Below are 25257 nucleotides of genomic sequence, written 5' to 3'. Positions count from 1 at the left end.
AATTGTTGCTTTCCGCCAAAGTTGACTTAGGGGGGATTCACGAGTGTGCGGGTCAGTTAGGATGTCGACAAGGCAACTCGCGGTAAAATTGAGAGAATGGCAAAGGATGGGTCGTTGTCAGGATAGATGAGGTCGAGGAACAAGACGGAGTGCTGATAGGGGGGGGACCAGAGAAGTGTCAGCGTGGAGCCCTTATCATAGTGATCTTCGTTGTAACAACGTCACCGGGGTATGGAGGGAGAGAAGGATCGGTGGATAAAAGGGGGTATAAAGTTGGATTGTCGTCCAGTTTTGGTCTCTTGGTGGACAGTTTTTTTGTAGGGAGAGGAGGGATCGGAAGGCAACGCGTCAGCCAGGGGCAGGAGGAACCATACCTGTTCTAAGAAACGTGAACATAAAAAAAAAAGGAGTTATAGTTGTACAACGATCAAAAGAAAGAAACCAAGGACGCTGGATGCCGATAGGATGAAAAATAAAATGCAGAACTCGAAACCAGGCGAGTAGAAGAAACGAAAGGTGGTCGGAAGGGGAACCCCAGAGATGACAAGTCGTGTCGGGAGAACGGGAGAACGGTGGACGGAAGAGGGGGGGGAGAGAGGCATGTACAAGAAGCGAAGAAGAAAAAGAAAAGAAGCCCCGAAGAATAAAAAAGACCAGATCCAAGAAGGGCACAGTCGAAAAGTGCCACTTGTAGGACTGGGGGGGGAGGGGAGGAGGAGGGGGGGATGTTGAATGAATGGAGAGAGAGAGAGAGTGGAAGGGGAAGGAAAAGAGGGAAAGGGAGAAGGAGAAGGGGGGGGCGGAGTGGGAAGGTTTGGGCGGTTGATTCCCCCGACGGGCAGTATACCAGTCGAACAGTCTTAGTAAATAACACTCAGAAGTCCCAGCAAAGACATAAAACTAGAATAATAATAATAATGCGGTATAAACGAGAGCACGGATTTATCTAATTCCCCCAGATCTACGTAATGTTGTTTTAAAAGGGGGAGAATTGTCTCATCCAAAGAACTTTGGTAAGAGAACTAGAGAAAAGCAAAGGCTACTAGGAAAGTATAATACTGGAGCAGCCGACAGGACTGTACAACGGATGCAATCTGTTGTCAACAATAGTGATAGACAGCTTAGATGGAGGATTGACTCCTCTTGACTGCATTGGAGTCCACCATCTCGTCCTTTGTACTAATTATCGGAGTGGGTACGAAGGACTATGGAGTATGTATAATAATTTAGTTGGCTGCAGACATCACTCCAGAGAGGATGTACAATTTTGATGATAATCCTAACTCCGGACCTGATACCCTTATGCTTTACCTCTAATATATGATGGTGTATTTCTCCATCTCAAGTACTTCCTTCAATAGTAATACTGAACAATAATCATAGCAAGCAATCAAATGTGGAAGATTTTTCCAACTTGACACCCACGTACCGAGCAGTGACAGTGACGCCTCTGGACTGGAGACTGCTGGAGGGCCGCAACTCGATCGCCAATCAGCATTGTGGACCCCCTAGCTCACTGCCTGGGGCTGATTTTAGGGGAAACAGAACCTATCCGAGTGCCACGCCGGATAGGGCGGGATAAACACCTCGATGGAGGAGGGGAAATGGGTTTGGTACTTTGGAAACGGCGAGTAAAGTATGTGCTTGGATCAGAGCCTGGCAGTCACTCCGAGGATATGTCATGCTGGAAGGATGCATGCTGCGGCTGTACCTGACGCTGGGGCTCGAGTTGGGGGGAGCAGAGGCCTCCTATTTATGTATTTAGGTTCTTCTTCCTGTGCCCCTCTCTCGAGTCATGCAAGAGAGTTTCTTTGCTTTGTACCCCGTAAAATCTTGTAACCCTGTTGATGATTACCGTGCCCAAATAATAGAAAGGGGCAAATAAAAAGGAAAAAGTTCTCACGACTTTGAGGGCGCGATTGGCGACGGAGAGACACTAAGACAGCTCGGTGCAACGCTATCCCTCGACGGCGTTTTTTTTTTCTCCACGTCCAGTTGTCCACAGCGAATCCACAGGCATTGGGCGAAACAGAATAGCGGCTCCGTGCACCCACCGCACGTGCTAGAGGCATTCTTGTTCTTTTTGGACAGTTATTATTATTGTACAGGATGAATGTCTTACAACATAGTATTATGATGAGTTAATTAAGTTGATCATGGAGATACTCCATATTTAATATCAAGCTATGGTTAGTCCATGAGCGAGATCCTCTATCGTGTTACTTATATTCTGGATAGTATGAATAGAGCCAACTCGCCCGGGCATATACTTCCAGGCTTCCAATCTTCTCACAAGTCCAGAGACATATAGTACATCCTGTCCTCCCCCCGGCCGCCATTTCCAATATCCACCGATATCCTTCCCATCCCCTCCTGAGTCCTGCCCGGTTTTGCGACAAGAAACAAAAAAAACAAGACATTCCACCTCCCCACACCGAAACGCGCACTCCGGGAATTTCCAGCGAGCGGGCGAGTCTGGTTCCATGGATCCCCGTGGATAGCTCAGCTCTCCAACTCAATCGCTCCATTCAAAATTCCAATCGATCCCGCTTGCGATCCCAATACTTCTCCTATCTCCAGGGACCCGACACCGTTGTCACAGACTGCAACCCAGGTACCCGCCCGGTGAAACTGCAGCCATCGGACTGGACGGCAATGGAGACGGGAACGCAGTTTCAGCCGGGACTGGAGCCATTGCAGTACAGTACTATTAAACATGAGATTATTAGCTGTCGATCCACCGATGGAGTATGGTACATATCGAGAATATTATTCTACAGGGTTAGGAGAACATCAATGATGCGATCTCTCGAACTATGGAAATACGGATCAGGCTGAATGGTGGGCCAATCGCCCGCTTCGCCGTGCAAGGTGAACCAGATAGCGTGATTGTGGTTCGCGACGGTTATCAGGGAGTTCAAGAAATTTGGAACCTGGCGGGACTCGAGATTTATTGAGGTTGAGGGAATTTGCATTGAAGTGGTGGATTGTCCCTATTCTGGTTCCCATCATTCCCGTGTCTGCGATGATACTTAGCATCCGATCCACTCGTAGATGACTACTCCAGCGGACATACAATAATCAATCACTAACTACAGTTGCACAGCTCATACTTTTCGACATTATCGTGAAGCCAAAGGGTAATCCCATGACGTATCGATCACTAACCGGGAAGAAAGTATCGGCTAGCCACCAACCAGAATAAGAAAAAAGCAAAGATCGCGCCAGGCCTGGCGGGGGGTTCGCAAAAGCGCCACCATTCAGCGTTACTGGGCACAAGCAAATGGGCTTATCAGGAAGAGGAGGGGCCAGGACGCGAGCCTTGCCCTCGTTTGTCGACTCCGTAGACTCTGTTACTTACATACAGTCATAGTCAGCCTAATCTGCAAAAATATTTACTGTTCTACCACGGAGTACAGACGGTACAAATACTTCATGCACGAGTATACTCCGAGCCTACGTATGATAGCCCCCGCTATGAGAAACTCGGGACTTTAATTCTGCATGTCTCTTATCACTCTACCACGGTACACTCACACCAACAACTACGCCAACAATCTCGCTGTCTCTCTACTCCTAGTATCACTCCGTCTCCAAATCTCTCCCTCTTCCCGCCCCTCTCACATAATTATCATTCTCCACCCACTGCAAACTGCAAACCACTGATTTCGTCGATCCGCATCCCTTAGCGCCCCATAAAGAAAAGCCCCCCTTAACGCCAACCACCAAAACACACCCAAAGACTGAGCACTTCCCGCGTGATCGACATGCCCCCCAAAACCCATCCTCCACGCACGGGGCACGCAGCCTGGCAGTGGCTACTCCGGCCAGATTAACAAAATATATTGTCCGTATGCAGTAAAGTCTTGCTCACTTCTACATTGTTCTACCGCGCAATAATAGCAATGAATGTTGAACATTGAGTATCGAAAACTTCCCCCTCGGTCAGCCTTATTGGCTCATCAACCCACGTTCATCTTATACTGTACTATTGTCTCCATCATCCCGCTGTTCGGTCTCTACCCACCACATTAATTGATTAGCTCCTACTTCATCCGGATTGGCACCGATCAGTTTACCCTGCCGAGGGATTTGACGCGGCTGAGAGTCAGGGAGGGGCGTCTGAACCCGCAAATCATAGAGCACCATCCTTTGTCGAGATTTACATCCCATCCCGCCCCATGCGAGTCCGGCATAATCAACTACTGTATCAAGTGCTTCCTACTCCACACCTAATCTGGAATTTTTGTATTCATATGCTTGTTCCTGCCTGCTACGCACTTTGACTCTCCGACCCGTGATTTCGATATTCCGCGTGAGGAGGGGCGGACGAGACAGAACTCAGGAGGCGATGAGGAATGCGCCAATCTCATGTGGACGATGTCAGGAATGTATGTGCTCGATAATTCCTCGAGTTGCTCCAGCCGTGCCGCTCGTAATTCCCTCAAAGGGTATCGCGCCAGCCGCCGGCATCTTCGTGTTGCAGCATGTCTCGTGGAAAGAGAACCATTCGACGAACGAATACATATTGATAAATTGTAGCTAATGCTGACTATCCTCGGGCGCAATATCAATAATAACTATAGCACAGGGCGAAGTAATGCGAGTCGCCTCCGTCCCTTCCACAAGCCAATGCATTTTTAATTAACATACCCTGCAAGATCAATCTTAGCCTGTCACCCTCAGATGCATCTCACGGCGATGATTTCCGCCCCGAAGGAACCGAATCCTAGTCATTGATCATTCCCCCCATACTCTACTCCTACAAACTAACTCACTAATCCTTGTCTCTTCAATTTCCCCCATACACCACCCTCCCTTGCCTTGACACTTACAGGGGCATCGTCTCCACTCCTTAACTAACAAACTTTACGCGAGCAAGCGACGTCTGGGGAAGCACGGATGTGGAGGACTTGCGTGATGATCCCAGCGCCGTTGTGCGCCTCTTCCTCTTCTTTTTCTTCCGGTCGCGGACCCGAGACCGTGCGCTGCGACTTTTGTCGTGCCAATCATCAATTGAATGGGCGCGGGGATATTTTCATGATACTCCACTATTAGATAGTACGTAGTAGTATTTTGTGAAAATGTGGAGGCGAAAAAGCCTTGGAATTGTCAAATGAGGTCTGCCTCGCATTCATGCTGTGTCCAGGACTCGACAAATCAAAGAAAACTAGCATCATCATTATCTTTAGACGAAGGTTACCATGCAGTCTTAATTCATACCATGCAGATGAGCATTGTTTGACGTTGATGAAAAGTAATCGAGTCGTTCACATGCTAAAGGGCTTTACATTTTTTTTTAATCTCACTCAGACCCTATCACTGGTCCCCGGAATCTATAACCTGGTTATCTTTCATTCATTCCAAACACCAGAGAACTGGATCACCGCGCTAAATATACACCCTCATATCTTTCAACAGTGAGATTTTCCTGTTATCATTTGCGCCTCGGCTTGTCTGAAAGATTATTGAACATTGTCCGATTATCATACGACCGTTAGCTGAGTATGAGAGACCCACTGTTGACGCTTGAGCGCAACACAAGCCACAATGCCAACGTGACGACCAGAAAGACTTTGACCTCGATTGGATATTATGGCGCGGCTTACGAGAAGGGAGAGGAACAAAACTATCCAAGCCGCAAATGAGATGACAATGCGTGATTGCTCCATGAGTATAACCTGTGGTATGTAAGTGGTAGGTAGGTATTAGTGGAGCACGAACCTGCATTTTAAAATGGAGTCAACTTCCATATCTGCTGAAGTGACAGCATGACGTCTATTTTTAATTACGCGCTCCAAAAGTCAGCGAGCCAGAGCGCATTCATCATCGCACGACAGAGGCCATATGATCAGCTGAGATGACGCCCAAGTGAGATCTTACTAACTCCATCACATCAAGCAAACAAGTGGACGAAGGTAGATCATATTGCACCATGTTAAGCCATCCATGCTCAAATATTATATTGAGCACCGTGCCTACAGGGCTACACAGATTGTGATAATACTAACCTTTCTCATAGGGCATCTCAAGTCCCACGGCATCCAATGACAGTACAACAAGCATACGACACCCTAGTACAGGTGAAATGTGGCCTCGATGCGGCCAGCTGGGATCTGGCCATATTGCTAATCCCGCTGGTAGTTCCAATGATCTGGGGGAATGTACACTGCATCTTTAGGTCTCTCGAGCTGATTGCGATTTTAACGGTGGGGCTGCAGGGCTGAAGACGGGGTTTGTGAATTAACAAATGGCGATCAGTCTTTTGGGAGATGGGATAGAGTATAGATCATAGTAGGGCATTTCAAGTTCTATGTCCAAGCTCAAGGACAGATCAGCCTTGTCTGGAACCATTCGTATGATGTAGGTGGTGTAGCTTTGAAATTGCGATTGTCTTTTTATGTCGGGTCATGAAATCTATCTGTATTTCGTCAAGACATAATAGAGGTATCAAACAAGCACATAGAGACAAGAGACCCAAGCTTAGAATCCAAGCTCATCCTCTCCATCAAAATCCCCAGAGCTACCCATATCCTCATCATCTTCCAACCCCTCAAAGATCATAAACTTTTCATTTTTGGCATCCGTCTCTTCCTCAACAAGATATCCATCACCAACTTCACAGTCCTTCAGAACCGAATCCTTTCCAATTACCGCCCTGCGTCCGACGATACAGCCGGTAAGTGTGCAAGAGCTATTCACGACGGCGCCATCCATGATCAAACACCTTTGCAAACGCGCTCCTGAGCAAATCTTCACGTTTGCACCAATAACACTTTCCTTGATCACACATTTTGACTCGACGGTGGTGTTATGACCGACCAAGCAGTCAGACTTGGTGATGGTGGTCCGTTGAGCAATACCTTCGGGGTGTGCAATCTTTTGAGGGAGGGCAAAGGGCGAAGCAGCCGCACCGGCTTCTTCAACGGACTCGAGCTTGGCCAGACGGAGAGCCGTAGAGAGCAGGATCGCGCTGCTGTCAACACGGCGGACGAATGGCGCGGAGCCGCGCTGCACGTAAGCTAGGAGAGGAGGAATCTTCAGTTCTGGTTTCTCGGCATCGCTCGAGAGATTGGACACTCGGGATGCAAAGGAAGAGGTGGGAATGGGTCGAGCCACCTTGATGTTTGGCCTTGAGCTAGTGGTGGACATGGCAAGAAGGTCAATCTCCTCTTCTATTGATTCCCCGTCGTAGCTTCCGTTCTCAGCATGCTGGCCATTTTCTCGATGGAAGATCTCATCCATCCCCAACTTCTCGCCTAGTCCCCGCTGCCATTCAGCTTTTGCCCAGAAGCCGACCAGGTCTTCGCTAACTGACTGGAACTTTTCTTGCCGAAGGGCCAGCTCTTTGACCCAATAGGGGAATATATAAAGATGAGCATCCCGGAAAGTGCTAAGCATCTTGACGCGAGGGTGTCTTTCCGTAAGCGAATGCCGTAGAAGTAGGCCCTTGTCCTGTTCCATCTTCTCCTTGATAGTTGCCATGGGCATAGACAGTATAACCTTGGACAAATTGTGTCTCAGAGCTGCAGGGCCGTCAACGGCATGCGATACTGCCGGTGCCTCATCATCTTCGAGGGGTGCGATGGCCACGAAATCGGTTCCCTCGCCCTTGACCGATTCTTCCCGGTTTTGCGTTTGGTAGAACACGGTCAAACCACCGCGACGACCACCCTTCTCACCACCAGGTCCAGAAGATGTTGGGCCATGAGCATTCCGTCCCTCGGAGACGGTAGACGAGCCTCCCAACGCACTTTGCGAGACCATCCAAGCTTCCAGAAGCGACTCGCCGGGAATTTCGCACACCAAGTCGCAAGGAAGCAGAAGGAAGTCGGTCTTGATGCAGGCTTGCACTTCGGGCAAACGGAGTAGCTCTGCGGTTCCCATGTTTAGATCGAGACCTTTCGGCGCAAGGACTGATGGCGACGGCGTCGGTAGAGAGGTGAGATGCGGGTTTTGTTGTAGAGCGGCCTGAAGAGGAGCGGCGGTCGAGGGGGTGTGATCAATGTGATGTCTGCAACTCATTCATTAGCTGCTCACTTCAGAAGCAAAATTGAATAGTCACGAATCCTTACCGGTGATGCCTGATTTCTTCAGCCATGATAGCTGGTAATAGATCAGGGGCCGATTGGCCAAGGGAATTAGTGCTTTGGGGTATTCCTCGTTCGTAGTGAAGGTGTTCAGGGAAACTCCAGGTCCGCACAAAATCAAGGCTTGGATGCCAACCCCAGGGACGACTGCCGAAGGGGACGGCATTTTGATGACACCCTGGTTGAGACGAATCTAATGCGTTGATCGGATATAGGCCTGGTCGAATAAGTGAGCCCCGCGGCGAAAGTGGGATGGATGATGGATGGATGATTGCTGGTTTGAACTTGTGGGTCGGTCGTTATGATCGAGGGGAAAACTTCAATCGAGCTTCGCCGAGTCCTCAATGGCTGTAAATGCGTTCAAACCTCTCTAACTGGCCGGGACCACTCCAGGCAATAACTGTCGCTTTGAAGCATCAAGCGGGTCGCTATTTTTTGATACTATCACGTGATGATAGCGATGAGTCAGCCCGTGACCCGCCTCCAGTTTTAATTGGCACCAAACAGTGCAAACAATGCGACAGCCGTAAACACCGCGGTTACCATGGGGGCTTGTCCAGCCACATGTTTCCGTGCTCCGAGGTCGAGGTCCCCCATCTTCCCTCCTGCATCTACTGCATTTCCTGCGCCTTCTCCACATCGAGTCTGTTGTCAAGGAAAAGTGAAATGTGACTGGCAAGTCATTGCGACCGCGATTGAATATAATTAAATGCGCTATCGTTAAACAACGTCCCCGCGATCGCAATGTCTTTCCCCCAGGATTCTCGTCGCCACCGCGGTGGAGCCGGCACTGGATTCAGCTCGACAGGCCGGCGTACGGCGATGGGATACTGGATTCCCTTGGCTCTCACAGTGGGAGTTGCGACGCTGAGCATTGCAGCTTGGATTTGGAGCGAACGTGACGAGGACGACGAAAATGACCGCCCCCACGATGGGCCGGACGGTCATTATCCCCGTCCACCTCCCGGTACTGTCGGCAGCGACTATCCTCCTTCATACGAGACAGGGGATTATGCGCGAGGTACAGGGCCGGGAACAACACCCGGTGATAACCCTTATGATCCCAGCTTCATGGGTCGTATGCAGGGTGCTTTGCGCCGAACCCCTAGTCCCCAACAGCTCTTCGACGGGGCCAGTCGGAGAGTCATGGCTAGTGTAACTGCGGCTGGTGCCTATGTTGGCGGTGCACTCACCTCGATTCGGGAAGAAAACCGCGGTGACTTTGAAGATCACACCAGATGGTCCGAGGAAGCTCAGTCCCGGGCCACCCAAAGAGATCAACAAACGCCTGCTGGACCAACTATGAGCGGGGCGTTACCGAGCCGTGCACCCGCTGCTGGCCAGAACACATATGAAAAGAAGAAGAAGACTGTTGCTATTGTCATATCGTCCCTTTCGCCATCGGACTCTGACGAATTCGCTTCGGAACACGCTGTATGCCTCTGTCTTTACACTTACTGCCTTGACCTGCTTGTTCCTTACTGACAATCGCAGTCTATCCTTTCTCACCTCCCCGAACATGTCGATCTCGATACTTCTCGAATCTTCGTTTTGATCTATGCTCCTGATCTCAAGCATGCGATTGGACAAGGTAGTACCTCTCGCCAGACCACCTCCATCGCTTCCTCCTACTCCAACATCGCAACCGAGGAGGCGAATTCTTCGGCCGAATTGGTTGGCGATTTGACCAATGTAGAGTCCCGTCAAGACGATGATATTGATGGTACAACCCCGCTCTTCAAGACCTTGTACACCCAGGCCCAGGCAATTGTTGAGAAAGAGAGCATGATTATGCCCTTCAACACAGCCGGCGGTTATGTGCACCTTGTGCGCCACCTGTCACCGGACCTGGTCTATGTCCAGGAATCTTTGACTGGCAGTGAGGGTGATGCTGTCCAACACATTTCAGGTTGGGTTCGCCAGGTCATTGTTGTGGTTGGCGATGAGGGCGGCCGAGGAGGCCTCATTGATAGCGATGACGAGTCCGCCCTTGCCGATAAGGGAGAGAAATGGTGGCAGAAGGAGGGTACCATTGGCATCGGTAAGCGTATCGACGTCGTTGACGCGCTTCGTGTAGGAGACGATTGGCGCCGCCGAGTGCGTGGGTTGGACTGAACACCCTTCCCGAAATAATCAGTCAAAACCCCATGATGTTAATGTTGATACTCTTTCCACCTGCATGTCTATATTTGCTCTCACCTTTTCCCTTATGATTGTGTGCCTTCGATTCCCCTTGTTCTTTTTGGCTTTATGTTTGTTGATTATCCTCCAGAAATGTCAGCTCTCGAGGCCTAGAAGCACTCGCATGCTGCCAAACACCCCCAAGATAGCTTCCGTAATGCAGTCACCTTACTCCGATCAACTTCATTCTTTCAAGTAAACGGCTTAATGCCTGCAATGGAGACAGTGCCGATGCTCGTAGGCGATTACTTCAGAACATACCCAGGACACAAAACACGCTAATCCCGGAACGGAATGTCATGTGACTGCGTCACGTCTCGCCCGCGGCTTGGCATCATCACCTCCCTCTACAAGGCTTCCGCCGCCCAGCGCCTCCCCGGACCCCTTCCCCCCAAGCGACATCGGTTGATGGACGCCTCCGCTCTCTTTTCTTAGTCGTCTCTGGCTATACAAATCAATTTTCAACTTGGAACTCGCTGTGTTGGTGACCAGGGCCGACCGACCGATCCCCACATGTCTCGCACCTCGGTCATCCCATTCTTTCTCGGACCCCGGATTTCAACCGATATCGTCGAATCGATCTCTGAATAAAGCATATTTTCACATACTGGAAGTTTCCGCGTCGCGCTCTGTGCGCCGATCATCATGGCGACTGCGGTCTCGAAGCCAGGCTCTCATCCTCCGAAGATGAAGCGGCCGCCCCCGCCTTTCCCCAGACTGGGGTGAACGGAGTCAAAGCCCAGCAACCCTCATCTTCTCCCACCACCTCCTCCTCCCAACGTCCTCTCGGTAACACTTCTGCTGGATCGAGCTCAAATCTGACCAATGGTGTGACCAATTTATCAAACAATCCTAAAGGCGCTCTGAATCGCATCAAGACCCAGTCGCAACGGCCCGGCGACGGAGCTTTGCGACAGAACCGGCCAGTGACGCGAACTTCATCCGCGGGGAATGAGCATCGGGGCTCAAAAATGAAACCTGAGCCATATGGTGAGATCATTCTCCGCGCATCATCGGCCAATGCCATCTTATTGCCACCCTGCGATTACTGACTTCGTCTGACCACTATAGTCAAAACTACGTCCTATATACTCAAGAAATACGCCAAATGCCCTCCCTCTCTTATCCTGCACCTTCACCCCACCCACTTTCGATTTGAACAGCAAGATGGAAGCTTTCCATATAATTCGGAGATGAAAGTGATCATTGAACACCTCCGCGCCGGGACAGTTCCGCACGAGATCATCGAGGAGCTATTACACGGGGGCGTGAAGTTTTACGAAGGTATTTATCATCCTGAATTCATAGATTTGTAAGGTTTGATAGAATTCTTATCGATAATAATCCTCTCTCAAGGTTGCCTCATCGTGCGCGTGGTCGACCACAAGTCTGTCTCCGCCCAAGCCCAAAAGACTTCTGTGTCAACAAACAACGAGAACAACAGCCCGTTCTCTCTTCACAACTACAACGAGCACGTCACTCCCTCGGCATTTGTCCCATATCCGAAGCAGAACCAGCTCACCACCGACGTACAAAGCTCTAAGCCACCAGAGACCCCAACTCCTGGCCAAAGTCAGGCTGAGAACCAAACGAAGGGTGAGAGTTCTGAACCTCAGAGCCAAGCGAGCGGATCGGAGCAGAAATCTGGCTCACCTAAGCCTCGTGTCTTCACCACTGTTCTTCACCCTACGCCACGTGTGTTACAGGCAGAATTGACTCTTCTCGTGACCACCCCGGACCCAAAAGCCGCTGCTTCAAACCAAGCTTCCCGTACACAATCCTCCTCAGTCATCCCTCAATCGCCTGTCACCACACAACCCGAGCGGGGCCATCCTGCAAAGCGACAGAAGACACTTGTGGAGCCGCAAGACCTTCCCGAGTGTGAAGCGCTTCTTGTGAATAGCTTGGCTCCCCCTCTCTATCTCGATACCGTGGACAGCTTTGAAGATTCACAAGTTCTGCTGGACTTCCTGAAGAACCCACTGCACAACGATCCGCCACCATCGCCTAAGCGCCGCAAGAGAACCGTGGCCGAGCTTGCTGCAGACGAGGCGCTCGCAGCTGAGGAAGAACGGTTCATGCTCATCATGGATGAACGTCTACAGCCTAACGCTTCTGGAGCAGCTGGCACCTCCAAGACCGCTGTTGTGGATGACACAGCCGGTGTGGCACCGTTTGAACCTCGCTTCTCGCGCTTCAAGACTTTGGAGACGATTCGCATGCAGCACGAGGAAAAGGCGAAACGTGAGCATGAGATGAAGCTGAAACAAGAACTGGCCAAGAGACAGCAACAAGAGCAAGAAAAGGAGCGACGCCGTGCCTTGGAACAACAGCAAGCAGAGCAGCATGCCAAGGAGGAGGCGCGCAGACAGCAACTCGCTGCCCAGCAGGCACAAGCTCAACTGGCAGCTCAAAATCGCCACGTCATGGCCCAGCCGAATGGTGTCACTCAAGGGCAGCAGTCCTCCCCCATCGTACGCCACCAAACCCCCCACAGCACTTCCTCGCCGCTTGTTGGTAACGCTATGGCGACACAGGCCGTTCCAATGAGTATCAGCGCATCTCAGCAGTCAGGAAGCCCGCCACGACCTCCATCCTCTATGCAGCACGCGCATCCAAACATGATGGCCCACCCTATGGCACCTTCCAGAAGTCAGCAAGGAGCTAGCCGACATGGAACACCACAGATGACCCAGGCTACACCGGCGATGTCACAAGCCACCCCTATCATGCGCAATGTCACTCCGACTCAGCGAATGAATCACGGCAGTCCTACTCACACCATGGCTCAAACCCCGATGATGAACCAGCCTATGGCCCAAAATCCGCAGATGAATGGTGCTGCAATGGGCCTCACTCCGCAACAGCAAATGTTATTACAACAGAGACAACAGCTCCTTGCTCAACAAGGTGGTCAAATGGCTGGCGCGACCCAGTTTACTCCACAACAACTTGCTCAGATGCAAGCGAACGCGCACGCTGCTCAGAATATCAAGTCTCATCAGCAACAGCAAATGCTGCAGGCCCAACAAGCCCAGCAGGCTCAGCAGGCCCAGCATCAACAGCAGCAGCAGCAGCAGCAGCAGCAGCAGCAGCAGCAGCCCAATATGCAAAACATTCCTCAGCACAGCCAGCAAGCATACCAGGCACAGCTCATGCGGGCTCAGTTCGCGCAGATGCAAATGGTGAAACAGCAGGGAGGCCAGATTCAGCAAGGTCAACCGAACCAACAGCAGCAACAAATCCATCAGGGCAGTCCACAAATGACCGCTCAACAGCAGCAACAGCAACAGCAACAACAACAGCAACAACAGCAACAGATGCTGATGGCTGCCGCTCAAGCAAATGGAGGCCAGATGCCAAACATCCAAGGCAACATTGCTCAACGTTACAACCGACTCTACCAGCAACGTCTCCTTCAGTTGCGTCATGAGATGTCCCAGAGATACATGACCCAGTATGGACCACCAACTCAATATCCACCTCAGATCGCCCAGCAATATGGTGCTGGGTTGGAGAAGAGTGCTAAGGTATGGGTGCAAGATTTGATGCGACGTGATCGAGAAGCTGCTCAGCAACAGCGAGCAAGTGCTATGCATGCTCAACAGATGCAGCAGCAACAGCAGCAAAATATGATGCATAATGGGATGGGGAATTGATTGCAAATAAGACTGAAATTGCTAATCCTTAACTAATGCCTGCACTCTCCGAGATTTGGGTTCCCATGGATCTACGACATCAAACGCAACATTTGGCGAGGACCTAGATTGATGGGGAGGTGATCAGCAATGGCTTTGCGTGGTGGAGCCAGAACCTTTTGTTTTCTGGTATCATCTTTTCTTTGGTTTGTTCTTTCCCCATGGTTTCCTTGGGTCGCATCGTTTTTGCTTTTCTTCGTTTTTTCTTTCTATTTCACATTTTTGTACAGGGCTCGGGCAGCACGGAGGTTCAAAGGCCGGCGTTACTGCAAGATCTTCCCATGGTTGTTTTCCCCTTGGTTTTCATTTTCCCCTTCTTGATTGTACTATCTTCCGGAGACCGGTTCTTTCTTCTTCTTCTTTGATTTTCTCTTGACTTTTCTGCTCATGTGTTTGGCGGGGATTCCAATGGGTTCAGGACTTGATACCATTCTGCACAGGAGTTCTTTTCTTCCAAATAAGGAAGAGGGTTTGGTTGTTTGTCTTTTCAGTGGGTTTGGCAGTCGAGGTTTGGAATTGGCCCAAAATGCAAGAAGACGCCAGTCATGTCATTTAGGTTGTCACGTCAATTCAATTTTCACATACCCACTTCTAGTTATTCCTTTAGCAGTAATTCATAATCCGATTATTCATGCCGCGAGGAGGTATCCCCGTAGTACAGTAGTACAGTACATCTTCCCGGCAGATGCTCTCCATGTCGGCAAGCGTTGGCTGCGGTCAAGCCGACGGCCATCGTTCGGGGTAAAACACGCCGATCGGGATATCCGAGCCGAGTCCTTCACACCCACACTTCCACACGACGCACTCCCCCGACATTGACTTATCTGCTGGCGCGGGGTTTCAACATGCTTCGCATACCTCTTTTGATACCCTGAGTATTTTCCCTACAAAATGGTGTCTCCTTGGACAAAGTCAGCGCAATGGATTTGGACGCCCAACTATCGCGAGGAGGACATTCATAATGGCCAATACTTTCTCTTTCGCAAGAACTTCCAGTGGACCGCTCCCACCAGCATTAGGAAGTTTCCCGTCCACGTATCTGCAGATACTCGCTATCGGCTCTATGTGAATGGTCAGCGTGCGAGCTTCGGCCCTTGCAAGAGCTATGCAGAGAGGTGGCACTATGAAACGGTCGATATCTTCCCGTACTTGAAGATGGGGGGGAATGTGATCAGTGCTCGCGTACTGCGGTATTCATCCGTCGAACCTGGGTCGTCGTCGATTATTCGAACAGAGTTGCCGGGACTTATGGTGCATGGTGAGATCGAGGCAAGTCTAATCTTATGAGGGCTCACACAATTTTCGTCAATTTTCTTTTGTTTTCCCAATTCTAATGAAAGCGTATCCTGTAGGGGCTGTCAGTATCAACCGATGAAACGTGGAGATGTGTGGAAGAAACCAATCGACAGATTATTCCTTACTCTGAGTGGAACTACATCCTCGGCCCTCCGTTTCTCTCGAACCATGAGAGAGTGGCAGAGGCACAGGAACTCACCGGTTGGGAGCTGCCTGGGTATGACGATTCCAACTGGGTGAGAGCCATTTTCCCGTTCCGCCCCGCAAAGATGCTGCCAATGACAAGCCCTTGGAAGTTGGCCCCACGCCCTATCCCGGCACTGCCTGAGAAGTTTGGAAGATTTGATGGAGTGGTTAAATGCCAAGGCTCGATTGCACAGGATCAGTGGAAGAGTTTCATCAAGGAAGACGGTGCCGTTGTGGTCCCAGCCGGAGAAACAGTCACTGTCGACATTGAAGTGAGCTCTTTGACGACTGGTTTCATTACCCTTCAGTGCAGCGGTGGAAAGGGCTCGAAGGTCATCCTTCACTACGCTGAATGCTACGAGAAGGACCTGGGGGTGGATATTGCTCCTTTCCCAAAGCCTCGATCTAAGTCTAATCGAGCTGACTCCAGTGGCCGGCTGTACGGGATCAAGGACATTTATACAGTTTGTGATGGCCAGCTGGAGCACACGTTCGAGCCGTTCTGGTTTAGAACATTCCGATACGCCCAACTCAAGATCACAGCTAGCGAACAACCATTGACTCTTCGGAGCTTCACCTTCCGTGAGACATACTATCCACTTGAAATCACGACTGGGGTGCAATCTGGCACGGAATTGGACAACATCTGGAATATCAGCCTGACAACTCTGCAAAACTGCCGACATGAAACATATGAAGACTGTCCATTCTACGAACAGAATCAGTTTGTATCAGACTCGCGTCTGCAGATGCTGTTCACCTATCAACTTTCCTCCGACGATCGCCTCGCCCGCAAGACTCTGCAAGAGTATCACGCAAGTCAGGGTCCCGATGGATTGGTCAAAGCCCAATTCCCCACAGGTTTCCGCAGTACCCAGATCCCTCAATTCTCTCTGTACTTTGTGGCGATGGTGTATGACCACATGCATTATTTCGCCGACACTTCCGTTGCACGTCGGTATTTGAGTACCATTGATGGCATCCTGAACCATTTCGATGAGCGGATCAACGAACTCGGTCTTGTTGGTCGCTTCGATCATGATACTTGGCCATTCATCGACTGGGTGCCGGAATGGTCTGTACCTGGAAAGATCTTCGAGTCGTGCATGCCGCGGGCATATACCACCACCGGGGCTGCCACCTTTAACAGTCTTCTATACACCGTGGCACTGATGCAAGCAACTGAAGTCTGTACCTTTGTGGGAAGAAATGATACGGCACAAGAGTATACTGCTCGTGCAGATGCTCTACGAAGCGCTGTGAACCGCCACTGTTATGAAGATGGGCTCTATTTGGATGGACCATCGACCAAGGAATATAGCCAGCACAGCCAGGTGTTTGCCATTCTGTCTGAGAGCACTACAGGGACCGCAGCCAAGGAGCTCATGTCCCGGACATTGGAAGACAAATCGTTGGCAAAGTGCTCCTATTCGATGAAATTCTACCTCTTCCGTGCTGTCGAGAAGGTCGGCCTGTATACACAAGCGTTTGACAACCTGATCGATCCGTGGAGACGCATGATTGCAGATAACCTGACCACATGGGCTGAGTTTGAGCAGAATGCCCGCAGTGATTGCCACGGTTGGAGCGCGAGTCCTGTCCACGAAATCGTGACCCAGGTATTCGGTATCTCGCCTGCGCTACCAGGATTTAAGAAGATCCGCATTGCGCCTAAAATGGACCTGTTGGAGAGCGCTCGCGGAACTTTCTTTACCCCAGTAGGAGATGTCTCACTATCCTGGACAAAGGATGGAGGCCTCGAGGTGAAGGCTACTGCAGAGGTTGAAGCTGAGATCATTCTTGATGGGGTCTCATCAACTCAGCGACTAGAAAAGGAGAAGGCGATTGTTTTCTCCCGGAAGACAGTCCGATGCTAGGGTTGTGCATTTTGGTGAACGAGTCGTGACATGTCATTTTAAAAATCCACAATTATAGAGCTACCTAGTTTAGGGTATGATAATCCCATATTATATCAAGTTTCGAAGCATTACCCTTGGGAATCAGGGAAGTACCACGCTTACGGACCCGGTTCTTAGAATACATAACTATTAGATTTATTCATCTCCATTCGGCACTGTAGAATATCGGAATCCTTCAATAAATATTCGGCTTGTCCCTTAAGTACCAACATGCAAGACAACAATAGTTGCCTGACTTCTTGCTGTTTTGCCTGAAATCTCAGGCAGCGACAGGATCACTATCGGCCCCACTTGGTTAATCCGAAGCCGAGTCCAGAGCCTCCAATGCCGAGCACACTACAGTCCGAAATGTTGCAAAGTCGAAATGACAACCTCGGTTGCATCTTATAAATGTTTTGATGATCTGTGAACATAATTCCCTCAATTTCAAGTGGGTTGTCCCTGATAAGGAACTCTGGTGAAAAAAAATTACATAAAAATCTACGTGGCGAAACACAAGGTGTGTCCACTGTCCACTATGCTCCTCGGAATACCCGGGCACGGGTCGGTTTATCATCCCCCGAATTTCGCTTCACAGTGGGTCGGGACGACGACGCTCCCCCACAACCGGGGAAAGGCTGGGGAATTGCTTCAAATGCCGGTCTCTGGGCTTCTCCAAAACGTTCAGGTTTCATGCGTGGATCCTGGAAGTTGCACCAGAAATCAATCACGAAGATGGACAATCGAGACACCAAGTCCAACTCAGCGCACCTGGAAAATGTCACGAACAACCCGGAGGAGTCATCGGAGTGGGCAACATCGCCGTGGCAATGTCTAGCCCAGAACCCCTGGGTTATTCTGTTCTGTCTCTATGGCAATCTCGGAGCGTTGATGTATGGGTTTGACAACCTGGTGTTGTCCCTAGCACTGTCAATGCCCGGATTCGAGTGAGTAGTGCTCTCACCTAGTCGGTTCGTTGATTGATCGCGCTAACGAGATACCAGAGCTCAATTCGGAGTACTCAGCAATGGGTCGTACGTTATCCCGGCGTATTGGCAGTCTCTATGGAGTGCGATGTCCCAGGTTGCCACAATGCTGGGAGCCACCGCCGCTGGACCTGTGCAAGATCACTTCGGTCGTCGTGCTTCTTTCCTACTGGGCTCCATCTTCTCCGCTGCAGGTGTAGCCGTCGTGTATACGGCATCAACCCCAGGGGTTTTCCTCGCGGGAAAGATCGTTAATGGCCTGTCGCTGGGTATCTGTTTGACAACCGGTCAGACCTACATTTCTGAAGTGACTCCGATGCAGATTCGTGGTATTGCCCTGTCTGCTTTTACATTCTGCATGGTAAGAAAATCTTCCGGGCAATGGCCTATCTTCTATGATCTTAATGCTACTAATGATATACAGAATCTCGGATACATGATTGCAGCTTCCATTGCGCTGCCGCGTATGTCGATGGACACAACGGCTGCATACAAAGTAGGTCTCCTTCAAATTGCGCGATCTAATGCTCGGCCCTTGAGACAGGACAGAAGAAAATACTAACATTGCGCATCATAGGTGCTGTTCGCCGCCGCTTGGGTCTGGCCAGGCGTCGTAGTTCTTTTGCTTCCCCTCATTCCCGAGTCTCCCTACTTCCTCGTCATGAAAGATCAGCTCGACAAGGCTCAAAAGTCACTCGAAAAACTAGGAAACAAGTCTTCGCAGGTCATTCCCATGTTGGACCAAATTGTCCGTGTCAACGAAGAGGAAAAGGCCCGAAGTGCTGTCGCCAAGGGGGCGAGTTTCCTCGAATGCTTCCGCGGTGTCAACTGGCGACGTACCAGAATCATCCTTATATGCAATGGTCTGTCACAGATTATCGGAGCTAGTTTCATGTCGAACGGTCCTTATTTCCTTGTCTCGGCGGGCATGTCTGCGGCCAAAATTGGAATGATGACTGAGATTGGCATTGGCTTTGGTCTTGCCAGTTCGATATTGACTGCCTATCTCATGGCGAAATGTGGACGCCGAAGACTCATCATGTTCGGCTTGTCTCTTTCAACGGTGTTCTACACTGTGATGGGAATTGCTGGATGCTTCCCAAGCTCAAGCACTGCTTTATGGTAAGCAGGATTGAACCCACTCAATCTAAACCCGAATATCATGGAATATGAACTCACGCTGATAACCAACTAGGGTCATCGGTATCTTCCTTGAGCTGACCTGGTGGGTCTACGGTCCAGCTATCGGTCCGGCCATGGCGATAGCTGGAGAAGTCTCTGCAGTGCGTCTTCGTGCGAAGTCTATGGCTGTTGGATTCACATTCAACTACTTCTTCTCTACCGTATGGAACGTCATAATGCCGTACCTGTACAACACAGATGAGGCGCACCTAGGCGGCAAGATTGGGTGGATCTTTGCCGGCCTGGGCGCTATTACCCTAGTCATCATCTACTTTGAGGTGCCTGAGACCAAGGGACGGTCCTTTGAGGATCTGGACGAGATGTTTAATGAACAGGTCAGCACTCGGGCATTCCGAACCTACCAGTGCTGCCTGCGCCAGGAAATTGGGAAGCTCAGCGAAGAGTAGAGCTATGAGTATTTGAGCCGCTGTGTCAGGTACACGGGGCTTTGAGATTTGAATTATCATATAGCACTGCCCTTGTTATTCAGCTAGGTTATTGGGCTTGATTCATTTCAGCGCATCCGAGAGACTTGTCATACCTATAGAAATTTCAATCTACAGAGGATCTAGCACAACCTATTTTCATATTATTTATTACAAATTACCACAGAGAAACCATCGTAGGCATCGTGATATGGGGAAATTGCAAATCTGGATTATAGCAGTATTCTGACGACGCCATTCCATTCTATTCATCGGTCAAATCCAGATGCAGGGCTGACATAACCACGTTTGGCCTCAATTTACTGCCTAAGAATTGCTACATTATCTCGACGTCAGCCGATCGTGGAAAAGGCGGGATATCTCGATTGAGGGTTCACTGATCGCTACATACAGTAGCTATCATTATTTTGAAATGAAATTGTTAAAAAAAAAAAAAAAAAAAAAAAAAAGTAAGCCAAGATAGCAGGACTACGCAGATCCGCTCATTCACCGCTGGATAGTCAGGCATCTATGGGACGGGACTACACCGACAATAGCTGCGTCTATGTGCATTTGTCTTCTCCTTTCGAACATCAAAAATCACGCACATCTTCGGATGAAATTTACGATGCGAGAGCCTGCTCATTGTCAAATTTTAAACACTATCAGATCAACCCATATCCATTGTCACGACGTCCCTCCCGAAGCGAGGGATGGCGATCACAGCACGCGTACCCCACGATAGTATGCATGAGAGAAACAACTCCATGATATTGAGTAAAAAGAACCTCCTCTCACAACGTTGAACAAATTGCATGCACGTTGATCATGATCATCAACGTCCTCCATGGCCAAACAATTCTCTCAAAAGTCCAGACCGACTCGAAGATTAACATGGTATCCCAACACTTGAATCTCACATTCCAATGCATGCCGCACAACGTACTGCAGCTCCATGCGCCGAGGCTGCAGCAAGCATTCCTCGTTCAAATGTTGCATCGACAAGAAAAAACTCCATTTAGTCAAGTACTTTTCAAATTCCATCCTAACTAGGAAATAAGATAGAAAGTTAGGAAATATCCAAAGAAAGCCTGATTCTGCAGCCCGTGCAGGACAATGAATGTGCAGATAATACGTACTACAGTACTTTACTCTGGTCTTTCCTTCCTCAAGAAGCCGGCGACAGGTGCACAGACATGCCAACACGACACGCGGCAGGGATCCAACTGGTCGGGCAGAGCTCAGGAATGTTGAGGATAATCTATTATGAATAGAATTACTGTATAAGACGTTTTGCAGCTGAGCGAATAATCGCGGTGAGCATGCCGCGTGTGGACGCGGCGTGGCTTCTACGACTGCGGAGTACTTTTCTGAAATCTATAATCCGTACAAATGTACACAGTCCACGAGCCGACGAAATGTGCATAGTTGATCTTGAAATAAATAGGAACAAAAACACCGGGGAGGTCACAAAAAAAAAAGCAAATTCATCAATAGCGTAGCCGGATCGTTTCCGAGCTGGGTTCCAGAATGGAGATGTTGGGGAAAAAGCAAAGAGCGCGTCTATAATCCATGATTTATCCATCCAGCGGTCGGAAGATAAGATGAAAAAGTACCACTCAACTACAGTACTCATATATACAGACGACAGAGACAAAAATCTGGGTTGCTGGTGCGGTGTAACGGCGGGCTCGACGACTTCCAGGGGTCTAGGTACTCGAAGCCTGGACATACGGTGGAGTAAATAATTTCAGATAATAGCCAATCTTACCTGGGAGATCAAGTCTGGGAACCAGAAAAAGGTTTATAGCAGTTTAATGTAACATTTTAGAAATCAACAATTATTCAATCAACTCTAAGTAGACTGGGCCAGGTTCCAACCCAGTGTGAAGACCGGCATGCTCAACCGTGCGACTTTCCAAGGTTCAGCACCAATTTTGCCGAAATCGATATGCAGGGGCGATCATGACAAGAGGAAGAAAAATTCGCTGCCGTTCTAGACCCAGCCTTTCCTATGAGTAGTACACATCGGGGGATCAACCAGTTCACCAGCCGGCTCTGAGGTCCAAGCCATCGCGCTGATAGCCCCGAAGAATGAGAGTAATGCAACAAACCCGATCCGGTTGCGACGAACACAAACACCCAACAACGGTCCAAACTCAGAAACAACACAAGTTACAAGTTGGGCAAGTCCGAGCGCCGTGCTATGTACCTGGCAGAGTCCTGATGTACAGTAGTCTATGACTGAAATGTGAGAAACATACGGAGGCGGATCCAGAAGTACCCAAGTACTCCACATGATCCCACTATGACTGTACTTAGATACCACAGTGAACAATAGATCAGAGACAGAGTTTCGTGGCGCGAACCAGGCCGAGCAAAGTCCGATGGTCATAGCCATACTGGCCGATACGATTATTCACATTAGCCTGCTATACGTGTATGAGGAAAAGAGCATGACCTCCACTCCATTTCTACGAGAATGAGGGATCGTTCAAGAAGAAGAGCGATGAATATGGAAGGATCAGAGCACCTTTATGCCATGATCAGTTCTGGAAACAGGGACCATAAAAAGCAGCCAGCCCGTCGGGATTGGATTGCAGAAGACGCATGGAAAGACGGAGAAAGGGGACGATCAAAGTGGCGGATTTAGCAGATGCAGTCAGCAAGATGATACATACAGTAGAACTGTACCACTTACTCTAGAGGTAGGAAATACGAGTTCAAGTACTCCATAACCTCGATAAAGGCCCAAGAACAGCCAGCCACATCTCGCAGAACAAGGCTCTAACCCAAGTAGCGACAAGAACCAAAACTACAACCGAGTACTCAGACCAACTTACATCCATAACCCACCCTATGACAGAGACAAACTCCACTAACCACTACAAGAAAACCACATACATCGGATAGAGAGATCTGGGAAACTGGGAAAATGTACAAGTGTCGCGAGTGGGCACTAGAATCAGATGAGACTGGCGGAAGGCGGTTGTGATGTGTAACATTTGCGCTCGGAGGCGCCAGGAACCGTGGAACGGGGGCCTAGTAAGATTCAATGGACTGTATGCGCGGATGAGCCAAGAATAGGCTGTCAGATTAATGAAAGAGAGGCAAAACTGATTTAGAATTTTGGAGCTGTTGAAACGGTTTGGAGCGTTGAGGGCTGGTGGCTTTTTGGTGTGGTGGTTGGAAGTGGAGTTCGGGGGACGCGAGTAGTCCGAGTGCGTAGTGGGGGGCCTTGCGAAGATGGTTTGACTAGTCTGGTGTGACCTCTCTCTAAGGTAGAGCGAAAGTCGTCAACGATCTAGAGGAATATCTACAACGTTAGACCAACGATTACATTTCTCAATGGGAACTTGAGGAGGTAATTTACGGAGACTTCAAAAGCTGGAGGTGAACTGGAAATATCTCATGTCTTTTTTCCTTATTATACCACAATATGGTAAGCGATAATGATACACGCGACAGAGATGAAGTCAAAAAGAGAACGCATTGTAGCTGATTGTACAAGATCGCCCATCCCTCCCAAGTGATTATCCCAAACGCGATCGAAGAGCAACAGTATAATATGCAAACGCCTCAACTCAAGAACATGTAAAAACAGATTCCCACCCCAAGGCCCTTTTCGCCCCGACAAATTATGCAAGAAAGAAAAGAAGAAATAATAATGAGTAATCACACGGAGTGGTCTTCGCCAGACCGGAAGACCATATACAACGCCGTAGCGGCCAATAGTTGTTGGCCGGGTCAAATGCCGATGCCATGTATGGGTGGGACGCCCATTCTCCAAGGGTATCAATGTCCGGCCTCAAGAGGCCCAGATTTCGTTGGATTCTTGTTGATAGTTTGAATTTATTTTTTTTTGAGTTCTTTGATGTCTTTGAAGATTTCGTGTTCGATTGAAAGTGTTTGTATTGTGTTGGTGGGGTTGGCGTGGATGAGTCGTGGCTTGTTTTTGTTTTTTTTTTCTTGTCCTTCCCTAAGGAGTAGCATCACTTTGCTTTTTGTGGTGGCTGTTGGCACATCTAATCATCCCAGCCATCAACGCTGAGGTCACAATCAGGGATGTCCTCAAGCTTGGTGTTGTAAAGAGGACGGCCGTCGGCTGTCAGCTGGCCACGGAAATCCGGATCATAATCTGGGCTGGTCTCGTCGAGGGTGGCGACATAGCGGTTGCGACCACCCCGCTTGCTGTGAGTCTTGGTATAGTGAGCGTTGAGGTTGTCGCTGCGGGAGAAAGCTCGGTGGCAGCCCGGCACCCAGCATACGTGGGGCTTCTCCTTGGAATGGCTCTTCATGTGACGCTTGAGGTGCTCTTGACGCTTAAAGCGGCCTTTGCACCCAGGCTCCTTGCACTTGAACTGGACTTGCTTGATGACTGCGGGAAGATTCTCTAGGCTCAAGTTGGACCGCAGCAGCTGCTTTTTGGATGGCTTGCGAGTCGGCTGACGGTGTGTGCGAATCATCTGGCCATCTCTGTAAACTGGAGACACTGGGTACTCTTCTTGATACTCGTTATGGCCGGACATGCGGCTATTGGGCGTGTCACTGCCCGGTGTGCCCAGGGACATGGATCGCACCGGGGTAGCAGGAGTGTGAGGTTTGAAGGTTTGCAGACTCGCGGGGAACTCAGAGTAATTTGAAGGGGGAGGAGTGACGGGTGCGTGGAGCGCCTGAGCAGGGGTAATTGTCTGAGGAGGCATCGACTCTGTTGCCACCATCCAGGGCAGCATGTTCGACATGGAGACGGAGTTTGGGAGACGCTCAGGCTGGCTGAACATGGGACGGGAAAGGCAAGGGTTGGATGCAGACTCAGGCAAATAGGATGCTTGAGCTTGCTGGCGGTAGTGGTGGTTACGACCCATAGTGTGATGATATTGAGGCATGGGGGCCTGATAAGGGAAGGTCTGCTGCCCAAATGTCTTGGGAATGGAGTCCTGGGGGATCCAGAACTGGTCGACACTCTCATCATATCCCGATAGGTACTCGGCGGACATGGGGATCTGGTCCTGGCGGTCCATGTTGCCGACAGCCATGGCCATGCCCTCACCTGACGGGAAGTCGGACATTCTGAAGGCACTTCGGAGGGGGGTGGCGGAAGTTCGCCGTTCCATAGGAAGGCTGTGATAGTGGCCGGCTTCGTGCCAGCCTGGAGAGGCCAGGGAACCCTGGCTATAGATACTGGTTGGAGTGGGAGTCGGAGACTCTAAAGGAGAGAAACTCGAAGTCATCGAGGGACATTCACTGGGTCCCAAAGAGTGGCAGTCAATCTCCACAGTCAAGCGATCCGAAATCTGCTGGCCCTGAGGTCTCAT

At 49.9% G+C, this 25257-nt stretch overlaps 7 protein-coding genes across 7 annotated transcripts; 4 read left to right on the top strand and 3 right to left on the bottom strand.

Moving 5' to 3' along the window:
- Window positions 1–6483: 6483 nt before the first annotated feature.
- Window positions 6484–8256, bottom strand: N7458_007206 (translation initiation factor eIF2B subunit gamma; the record flags this gene model as incomplete). The annotated part of the gene is made up of 2 exons (XM_056910588.1): window positions 6484–8014; window positions 8066–8256. The coding sequence occupies 2 exons, from the start codon at window positions 8254–8256 to the stop codon at window positions 6484–6486; spliced, it is 1722 nt and encodes a 573-aa protein (XP_056766292.1).
- A 578-nt stretch (window positions 8257–8834) lies between these two features.
- Window positions 8835–10205, top strand: N7458_007205 (uncharacterized protein; the record flags this gene model as incomplete). The annotated part of the gene is made up of 2 exons (XM_056910587.1): window positions 8835–9524; window positions 9585–10205. 2 exons carry the CDS (start codon window positions 8835–8837, stop codon window positions 10203–10205), a joined length of 1311 nt encoding a protein of 436 aa, XP_056766291.1.
- Window positions 10206–10914: 709 nt separating this feature from the next.
- Window positions 10915–11298, bottom strand: N7458_007204 (uncharacterized protein; the record flags this gene model as incomplete). Its single annotated transcript, XM_056910586.1, has 1 exon — window positions 10915–11298. The coding sequence occupies one exon, from the start codon at window positions 11296–11298 to the stop codon at window positions 10915–10917; it is 384 nt and encodes a 127-aa protein (XP_056766290.1).
- Window positions 11299–11464: 166 nt separating this feature from the next.
- N7458_007203 (uncharacterized protein) lies at window positions 11465–13930 on the top strand (the record flags this gene model as incomplete). Its single annotated transcript, XM_056910585.1, has 2 exons — window positions 11465–11555; window positions 11628–13930. The coding sequence occupies 2 exons, from the start codon at window positions 11465–11467 to the stop codon at window positions 13928–13930; spliced, it is 2394 nt and encodes a 797-aa protein (XP_056766289.1).
- Window positions 13931–14860: 930 nt separating this feature from the next.
- N7458_007202 (uncharacterized protein) lies at window positions 14861–17328 on the top strand (the record flags this gene model as incomplete). The annotated part of the gene is made up of 2 exons (XM_056910584.1): window positions 14861–15220; window positions 15322–17328. The coding sequence occupies 2 exons, from the start codon at window positions 14861–14863 to the stop codon at window positions 17326–17328; spliced, it is 2367 nt and encodes a 788-aa protein (XP_056766288.1).
- A 756-nt stretch (window positions 17329–18084) lies between these two features.
- N7458_007201 (uncharacterized protein) lies at window positions 18085–19924 on the top strand (the record flags this gene model as incomplete). The annotated part of the gene is made up of 5 exons (XM_056910583.1): window positions 18085–18296; window positions 18354–18696; window positions 18760–18831; window positions 18913–19457; window positions 19531–19924. The coding sequence occupies 5 exons, from the start codon at window positions 18085–18087 to the stop codon at window positions 19922–19924; spliced, it is 1566 nt and encodes a 521-aa protein (XP_056766287.1).
- A 4043-nt stretch (window positions 19925–23967) lies between these two features.
- Window positions 23968–25257, bottom strand: brlA (C2H2 type transcription factor BrlA; the record flags this gene model as incomplete). Its single annotated transcript, XM_056910582.1, has 1 exon — window positions 23968–25257. One exon carries the CDS (start codon window positions 25255–25257, stop codon window positions 23968–23970), a length of 1290 nt encoding a protein of 429 aa, XP_056766286.1.

This window comes from Penicillium daleae (assembly GCF_028827525.1).
Source record: "Penicillium daleae strain IBT 16125 chromosome Unknown utg000006l_segment0_segment0, whole genome shotgun sequence".
NCBI lineage: Eukaryota > Fungi > Ascomycota > Eurotiomycetes > Eurotiales > Aspergillaceae > Penicillium > Penicillium daleae.
The sequence above is the reverse complement of the archived record's forward strand: the minus strand, read 5'-3'. Positions and strand labels throughout refer to the sequence as shown.